The sequence below is a fragment of the Grammomys surdaster genome, unplaced genomic scaffold (assembly GCF_004785775.1).
Source record: "Grammomys surdaster isolate TR1022 unplaced genomic scaffold, NIH_TR_1.0 122148, whole genome shotgun sequence".
NCBI lineage: Eukaryota > Metazoa > Chordata > Mammalia > Rodentia > Muridae > Grammomys > Grammomys surdaster.
The window spans coordinates 5,813-14,895 of record NW_021617719.1 but is presented as its reverse complement, the minus strand read 5'-3'; the positions used below and the strand labels follow the sequence as shown (position 1 = coordinate 14,895).

Here is a 9,083-nt window from a genome sequence, read left to right as displayed (position 1 = left end):
GCTATCTTCTTTTGGATTTGTTGGAAAAGGATTATTTTCTTGCTCTTTCTAGGGTATAATTTCCCTCCTTGTATTGGAGCTTTCCCTCTATTACCCTTTGTAATGCTGGGTTTGTGGAAAGATATTGTATAAATTTGGTTTTGTCATGGAATATCTTGGTTTCTCCATCTATGATAATTGAGAGTTTTGCTGGGTATAGTAGCCTGGGCTGGCATTTGTGTTCTCTTAGAGTCTGTATGACATCTGTCCAGGATCTTCTTGCTTTTATAGTATCTGGTGAGAAGTCTGGTGTAATTCTGATAGATCTGCCTTTATATATTACTTGGCTTTTTTCCCTTACTGCATTTAATATTCTTTCTTTGTTTTGTGCGTTTGGTGTTTTGATTATTATGTGATGGGAGGTATTTCTTTTCTGGTCTAGACTATTTGGCAGTATGTAGACTTCTTGTATGTTTATGGGCATCTCGTTCTTTAGGTTAGGGAAGTTTTCTTCTATATTTTTGTTGGAGATATTTATTGGCCCTTTAATTTGGGAATCTTCACTCTCATCTATACCTATTATCCTTAGATTTGGTCTTCTCATAGTGTCCTGGATTTCCTGGATGTTTTGTGCTAAGAACTTTTTGCATTTTCCATTTTCTTTGACAGTTGTGTCAATATTTTCTATGGTATCTTCTGCACTTGGGATTCTCTCTTCTATCCCTTGTACTCTGTTGGTGATGCTTGCATCTATGTCTCCTGATTTTTTTTGCTAGGTTTTCTATCTCCAAGGAAGTCTTCTTTTGTGATTTCTTTATTGTTTCTACTTCCATTTTTGTGTCCTAGATGGTTTTGTTCAATTTCGTCACCTGTTGGTTGTGTTCTCTTGTAATTCTTTAAGGGATTTTTTGTGTTTCCTCTTTAAGGGCTCCTACCTATTTACCTGTGTTCTCAAATTCCTTGAGAGTGTTATTTATGTTCTTCATAAAGTACTCTATCATCATCATTAGAAGTGATTTTAAATCTGAATCTTGCTTTCCTGGTGATATGGGGACTTCAGAACTTTCTAGTGTGGGAGAACTAGGTTCTAATGATGCTAAGTACCCTGGGTTGCTGATGCTTATGTTCTTGTGCTTGCCTTTTGCCATCTGGATCACCTTAGTGCTACCTGCCCTGTCTCTTACTGGAACCTGTCTTTCCTTTTATCTTGGTTGTTTCAGAACTTTGTAGGGTAGGTGTTACTACTGTGGTTAGAGCTGGGGCCCAAGATCTGCTCAGTGCTTGGGTCCAGATCAGAAGAAACCAGTACTCCCAGCCAGGAGTGAATTCTTGGGTCCCAGTGGATCCCAGTTACTCCTTGTTTGTGGCAGATGTTGCTGTCTCTTTACCTCAGATACTGCCCAGGCTAGAGCTCGTGGGAGGCATTCTTCCTCTGAGTTTTGTGAGATTGAGTGTAGAGCTGCTGCCTTAGATCTACTCAGTGCTCTGGCCTGGACCAGAAGGACATGAATGTGCTTTCTGCCTTAGCCTCTAAGCTCTTCATGTTCCAAGTCATCTACACAGACCCCATTCTTCATGACTCTCACGTCAGTCAGCACGGCAGCTTCATGCTCATGCATGTGGTACCATGTGCAGAATCCTCTTCTTTTTAAAAGCTGAATAACAGTCTAGTGTAGGGGGCCTACACTTTGTTTATCCATCCTTAGAACTACTTTATCCATAGGCTCAAGTTTCTGTCTGTCTGTCTGTCTGTCTGTCTGTCTGTCTCCCTCTCTGTTTCTCTCTCTCCATCTCTGTATTTCTCTCTGTAGTGTGTGTGTGTGTGAGGGGGGGAGGATATCAGATTTTCTTGTTATTTGATAATTATATTAATAAGTGTTTACATACATACCTTGGCAAAAGCAGAGTTAACTGAGAAAATTGAATAAATGAAGACTACCACAAGTTGTCATAAATTGCAGTGGATAATCCAGGCCATGACAAGAAATAGTTGTTTTACATTTCCCCAAAATATACAGTGGGAAGTACAGAACACTTATGTATCTGTACATGTGGTCTTTCTTTTATGTATACCATCACACATTTGACAATAAATAGGTTTAGCAACAACAAAAAGACAACTCTGTTTTTCCACTGAAGCTCATACAAAGTGCTCTACAATGCATAAGTCTAATGCCAGTGCCTTGGCTCGTTTTAAAGGAACTTATCTGTCCCTGTCTAATATGATGCTTACCATCCTTCCAAATGTAGATTTGAAAATGGTAATTTTATGTTTTTCAGTACTGAGGATCAAAAAAGGACTGACTGTGGCATAGCCATGGGTTGTGAGAATGTGGACACAAGACAAAATCTGACCATCATCATTACTTCTTAGGAGAGAGACGATGCTGTCCAAGGTGTACATCAGCACAAAGAAGCTCATGAGGCACAGAATGGTCCTCATGGCTCTTTGTTCCACAGATCATTTGAGGGAAAGGCTGGTACTGTGGAGAAACTGAGACTGTTTCCTATGTCTGCCTAGGAAAGTCACCATGAACCCACTGGAGAAGAGCATGAGACCTACAAAGATGACATCCCTGGAGGTCAACAGTATAAAAAAATGTATGATGGACAGAGTAACTCATGGGTGCCAGAGAGCAAGATGCTGTGATATATGTAAAGCTAGGTGAGGTCAAATTAGGCTTTGCAGTTATGTATGTTATAAGGGGACTGCTAATTAATGTATAGAAGACACTCAGGAGAAGAAGGCAACCTAGCATGTGGTGTGGAGATTTGTGCTTGAACTTTGCTAGGCATGAGCTTCTGGGACTCAGCGTGACAGCCTGGAGGATACTGAGCAGGCTGGTGGCAAAAAGAGAGAGGCTCCTTAAACACCTGTATAAGGACATAACAAACTTGCATGTGGTGTCATCCCATCTCCTCCATGACATAAAAATGTCTGTAGCTACTAAACTCACGACTATCAGAATCAGCAGGTGGATTAGGGACAAGAGACCAATGGGCAGGTCAGTGAGTCTGGACCTGTGCCCACGAATGAACTTGAGGATGTAGAAGAGAAGAAGGAAGCTGTTGCCTGAGATCCCAATGCCAGCTCCAGAATAAATAGTGTTTCTTATCTTAGTGTTATGGGACAGTCTATTGATGTTATTCATTTTAAGGCTGAAAGAAGCAGGTGGGAACTGTGCAGGGAGAACAGCACGAAGATTGCTTACCCCAGATGTAGCCTCGCTCATCAACTTCAGACAATGTCAGCTTCCTACTCTCAGGATGACATGTTGGTTTTCTTCAGTTCAGCCTTATTCCACTTACTATCGCCTCCACCTCAAGGTGGCTAGAAGCCACACCCACTCTCTCTGCTGTTCCAACAGTTATGTGTCCCATCCATATATAAGCTTTCTTACATGTTAAACTGCCATGTGTTGGACTGGAGAGATGGCTCAGTGGTTAAGAGCACTGTCTGCTCTTCCAGAGGTCCTGAGTTCAATTCCCAGCAACCACATGGTGGCTCACAACCATCTCTATTGAGATCTGATACTCTCTTCTGGTGTGTCTGAAGACAGCAACATTGTACTCATATACATAAAATGAATAAATCTTAGAAAAAGCGTGCCATGTGACATGGAAATATTTCTTTTCCTATTGATTCACATTTGAGGTTTCCTGAGGCAAAAGCAATGTCTCTCAGTTCCCAGCCTGCACAAATCCAATGAAGACCTTAATTCTATATCAATATATAATTTTATACCAGTGTAAGAAATTATAACTTCAATTGTATATCAGTTACAAAGATTTCTACCAATGTATGATTATGGCTTTACAATGCTTTGTTCAAGAATAAAATTAGTAATCCATCCTATTTCCTCCCTGTTCAAAGTTATGACCGTTTTATCCCTTAAAATGACAATATATCTATAATTGGTAAAGTAACAATAACCAGACACTAAAACCCAAGGGATTGGGCTGATGACTTTCAATGGCTTCTTCCTGCTGAATTTGGGCGATGAGAAATTCTTTCAAGGAGTGGTCAGGGGAAGGAAAATTAGAAAAATTGGTTAGATTTAAGCAATCTACCTATAGCATCTGTTATCCAGTCTCTGTATTCTTAGATGGCTCAGGGCTTGACTGAAGTTCTGACGGAATCCGTCTGAAAGGTTAGATAAGGGGAGATCATCTGGAATCAGTAGCAATTTCTGAATCTGCTCTGGAAGCAAGTCTGGACAACATCAGGAAACAGGGGGCTGGAAAAGAAGGTCAGTTCATCATCTCTGAGGATGGCTCTTTTCAAAGCTATACATTCTGTAATATATGAATCTTACAACCAAAATTTTCGTACCTTTAAGATAGTCATATGGATTGTGCAGGGTGCACAGATCAGTTAAGGATGAAATTTTGTTTCTTGTTTGAGCAGGGGAAAGATAATTATCTTTTTCATGAGTTAACTTTATCAATAGCCAATTGTAATAAATCTTCATTCATGCCATATGAAGGAGGACACAAAGAATATTAAGGATTCCATAACCAACAAGATTTATTGTTTCATTTTAGCTGAAGTTTTGGCTTGAGACATTTTTATATCTAAGCCAGTTACTGAGCTGTTTCCATATCAATGAAGCAGCAGATCAAGTCATCTGTCCTGTTTGACTTTTTCAAGATCTTTAGGGAGTCTTCCCCTGTCATATCTGATCTATATCACTCTGAAAGGGGTCCAAAGCCTTTTCTTGTTTCCTGTCAACACAAATGAAGAGGCTCTCTCCTAAAATAGAATGTACTTGGTCCAGTAACTGAAAATCATTAAAGATATAGCTTGACTGCTCTCCTAGAGGAATTTTAATATAACCACCAAACAAATAACAATACATATGTTGATAATTAAAGCAATTCAAAGGAATTAAAACAATCTAAACAACTGTTAGCCATGGAGACAGTGCTTCTTCACCATCTCCTGCTTTTCAACCTATAATTAAAGATCAAAAGCCCAATATTTTATACATATATGTATATTTAAATCCTCTTTACTATGGAGATTAATATCTCTGTTGGTATACATTGTAGTATGCCCCTTTCTCTTTACATAATTCTCCAAGCCTAAGTTTCTACTGTCAGAGATAGGTTAGGCTCCCTATCTCCTGCTTTTGATCTAATTTTTAAGGATCAAAAGCCTCAATATTTACTATCTATATATAATTCCTGTATAAGCCTATTTTAGGCTCTTTTTTGTCATACTAGGCTAAACAATCCCAGAAGTCCCATGTGAACCATGTTCAAAGATTTTGAGAATTTGCCCTGGTAAGACTTATAAATTTCTTTAAAGCATGTTTTCATTTAATCTCTCTTACTTCTCCCTGCTGTGGAGCTTAATGTCTCTGTATACTTAAGAACATTTAAACAATTACCATTATACTCTCTTCTATCCTTAAAATGAATTAAATCAAATTCATAAATCTCTTTTATTTATCTGCTGGCTGGAGGCAGGCAGCTTTTGTTATCTGGTTCTCATTGCCTTCTTCCTAGCACCTGGTCAGGGAAGCAGCCAGCATCTTTGCACAGCAGGGGCTCCCAGTGTCTCTGAGCTGAGGCTCTCTCTTGTGAACTGTGACTTGGATAGCTCAGAAACTGCTTCTCCTCTCCTCCTAGACTTATATATCAATTGTGTGTGTGTGTGTGTTCCAACCAAGAATCGCTAAATAATTTCAAAAATGAGTTCTAACCCACCACGTTGTGTGCCATCATGTAGAGGGTGTTGGCTACACCTCTTTGGCTCCTGGAGGGTTGTACATGTACAATCTGGATTTGTGAATAAAACACACACACACACACACACACACACACACACACACACACACACACCAGTTACTTTAAAATGCCTTGGCTAACTCAAAGGGTTGGAAGTTTTAATCCTCCCCTGTGGCTAGTATTTCCCTTCTGTAATTCTGGTTTAAAGCCCTCTAACTCTATATTTTATCTTTGTTGCCCTGGCTCCTTCTGGGCGGCTCCCTAGTCTCTGCTGCCCAAGACACTTCTGGGCAGCCCTTTCGAGGCCACATTTCTTCTCACCTGCATTTCGGATGACTTTCCTTCTGAAGCTCTAAATCTGATCATCTCCCTCTGAATCATGGTGTTTGTTTCTCTTCCTTTCTCTTAGTTCCTAGTCCACACAAATCTAAAGATCCTGCCTCAGTCTGCCTGCCAAGCCATTGGCCATCGGCTCTTTATTGATCGATAAAAAACAATAGGGAACAAGAACCTTCAGTGATTGGACATACAGATTCCTGATTTTGGGGGCCTGATTAATTCAAAGCATTGGAAGCGATCCCCAACAAGATTTGGTGAAGGATCTTCTAGAAGATTCCTTCTCATGCAATGCAAGCATTTACTTTAATTCAACTATCATAATCCTAACTTATGTAATAATTTAGAAATAATTATACAATAATTTAGCAATAATTTTCATTTGAATATCAAGAGCATACAATGATTTTATTTTATCAAGAATGTTAGATATGAAGGGAAAGCAGAAGTATCTAGGCTATCAAGCCTGAAGCACCAGCTAAGTGCTCAGACCAGGTCTGCTGGGAGTCTCAGTCAAACAGTGACTTCAAGATGTATGCTGTGGCATACATATCCAACCCAATCTACAAAATAAATGAAATGAAAAAAAAAGACATCAGAGCTAAGGTAGATGGTCAGTTTAAAACTTTAAAAATGAGATGCTTGGTGTTAAGAGAATTTGCTGTTCCCACAGAGGACCCAGGTGTAATACCCTCCACTCCCATGGCATTTCAAAACTGTCTATAACTGCAGTTCCATAGGATCCAAAGCTTCTGAGAACCTCAGACAACAGGCATGTGGTACAAATACATACATGCACGGAAAAAACCCTAACACACATAAAAAGTAAACAAATCTAAAAAAATTAAATGGAGATTTTTCTAAAATAAAATGGTATGGCATCACTAGGAAGAGTTAAACTTTTACAAGATTAATAGATTGTGAGTTCTGTGTACTAGAAGAGCTTTAAATAAGTTTACCAAAGTTTTACCAAGTGATTCGTTGTCAGAGACCAGGACCCCTAACAGGGACCCCTGCCAGCCTTCCCCCTCGCCTGGAAACCGAAGCCTTGTCACCCACCTACATCCTGTTCAGTTGAATACCTTGACTATGCCTCATCCTGCTGAAAGCTGATGCACAAAGAGATAGCTACTTCTGAGAAAAGCCCCTAACCACAAAATGTTCTAGGGCACAGGCCAAGAAGAAGCTGTACCTTTCCATGACCCCACCTGCCTTCCCCCTCCCCTAACCCGAGCTTGTTATAAAAAGCTTGCCTTTTTTAAAATACACGGCTCTTGACAAGCAACCGTTTGCTTGGGTCCTTCCTTTCTCCCGCCCGTTTCTCTTCCAGGTTTTGGTTCCCCTCGCCCCCACGAATAACCGAGTCCCGCAGGCGGGACAGGTGGCGCCCACCGTTTGGGGCTCGAGGCACGAACCTCTCCGGACGGACACCCCAAGAGAAAGCAGCTGCGACATCGTTGAAGAGAGAGGCAGTCGTCGCCGCCCTAGACCTGCCGACCTCGGTGAGTTTTATTTTCATTCCGTCCCATAGAAATGGGCCATTCATTGTCAAAGGAGGCGAGTTTCATTAAGGGCCTCAAAGATGCACTCAGAGAGAGAGGAATCAGGGTAAAGAAAAAGGATCTTGTAAAATTTTTTATTTTTGTTGATGAAAAATGTCCTTGGTTTATGATTGATGGACCGACTATACATCCAATGAAATGGCAGAAAGTTGGACGAGAATTAAATGAAAAAATAGCCAAGGATAAAGATGAGGGAATAACAAAGACAATATTTTCTTTTTGGGGTTTAATTAGAGATGTCATTGAGGATGCTCAGGGAGATGAGGGAAAGCACCAACTGCTTTCGGTGGCTGAATATTGTCTTAGCCAGTCTCGTCCTGGGTCGCGAAATTCTAATCGTGACCAAGATCCATCAGACACCTTGACCAATGAAGCTGGCCCCGCCAGGGAGATTGATCCCCTTAGACCGCCCTCCCGGGCATCTGACTCCTTTTCCATCCTTGATGTGTCGGTCACTTCACCTAAGCCTTCCCCCGTTCGCCTTTATCCCCCTCTGCCATCGCCCCCCCTCCTCTCTTCCTCTCCTTTGCGTCCGCCTCCATATGTTCTACCCTCCGCGCCTCCCTGTTCCCCTCCCGAAGTTTCTTCTCCTTTTATCGCTCCTGTCTTCCCTTCCACTGCTCCTGCCTGCGGGAGTGATGCCACCGCGTCCCCTCTCTCGCCCTCTTCCCAGCTTCCTGATTCCTTAGATCTTCCTGATACAGCCAACCTTGAGGTGGAAGCTGCCCGCCGACATGCTCCTGATCAGCCTCCTCTAAGAACTTTGACTTTTCCCCTCATATCTGGGCCAGACCTGCCCGCTTCTCTGTCTTCTGTTCGCGCTCACCTTTCTGATCAGCTCCGAGAACTGACTGACATTCTCCGCCTTCAAGATCAGGTCGCGCGCCTTTCAGTTCTTTGTGCACCTCAACCTTCCTTGCGCTTGGCTTTTCCGGTTACCCGCTCCGGCCATGGGTCCTCAGACCCTGCTCCGGACCCCCAGCCCTCTTCCACAACTAACCAGGGGTCCCCGCCCATGAATCCCGCGCCCCCTACGGGTGACCCTCCCCCGGGCCCAGTTCATGATTCCTCGGACGGGAGTGCTTCAGAGGAGGGAGGAAGCGAAAGAGAGGAAGAAACACCCGCTCCCCCGGACGCTCCCGTTCCTCCTGCGCCTGCTCCCCCCGCCACAGTCTTTAAAAAGCTCCGTTTTAAACAACTCAAAGATTTGAACTCGGCGGTCCGTGATTATGGACCGAACGCCCCCTTTACGCTGTCTCTTCTTGAAAGCCTGGGTGGCGTTGGCTATTTGACCCCCAATGAATGGTTTTCAGTCGCCCAGGCCGTGCTAACTCGTGGCCAGTTCCTTTCCTGGCAGGCTGATTGGGCTGATCGCTGCCGCCAGCAGGCTCGGAGTAATCTCTCCTCGGGCCGCCGCCCCGCTTCGAAGTGGACTCTTGATAAACTTTTAGGAAGGGGCAAGTATGCCACAGA

The 9,083-nt window shown here is 42.6% G+C and overlaps 1 protein-coding gene across 1 annotated transcript; it reads right to left on the bottom strand.

Annotated features, from left to right (window-relative positions):
- Positions 1 to 2,182: 2,182 nt before the first annotated feature.
- Positions 2,183 to 3,131, bottom strand: LOC114636111 (vomeronasal type-1 receptor 54-like). Its single transcript, XM_028784390.1, is given in 2 exon segments — positions 2,183 to 2,578; positions 2,580 to 3,131. Coding segments are annotated over 2 exon segments (948 nt in total).
- Between the last annotated feature and the right edge of the window lie 5,952 nt (positions 3,132 to 9,083).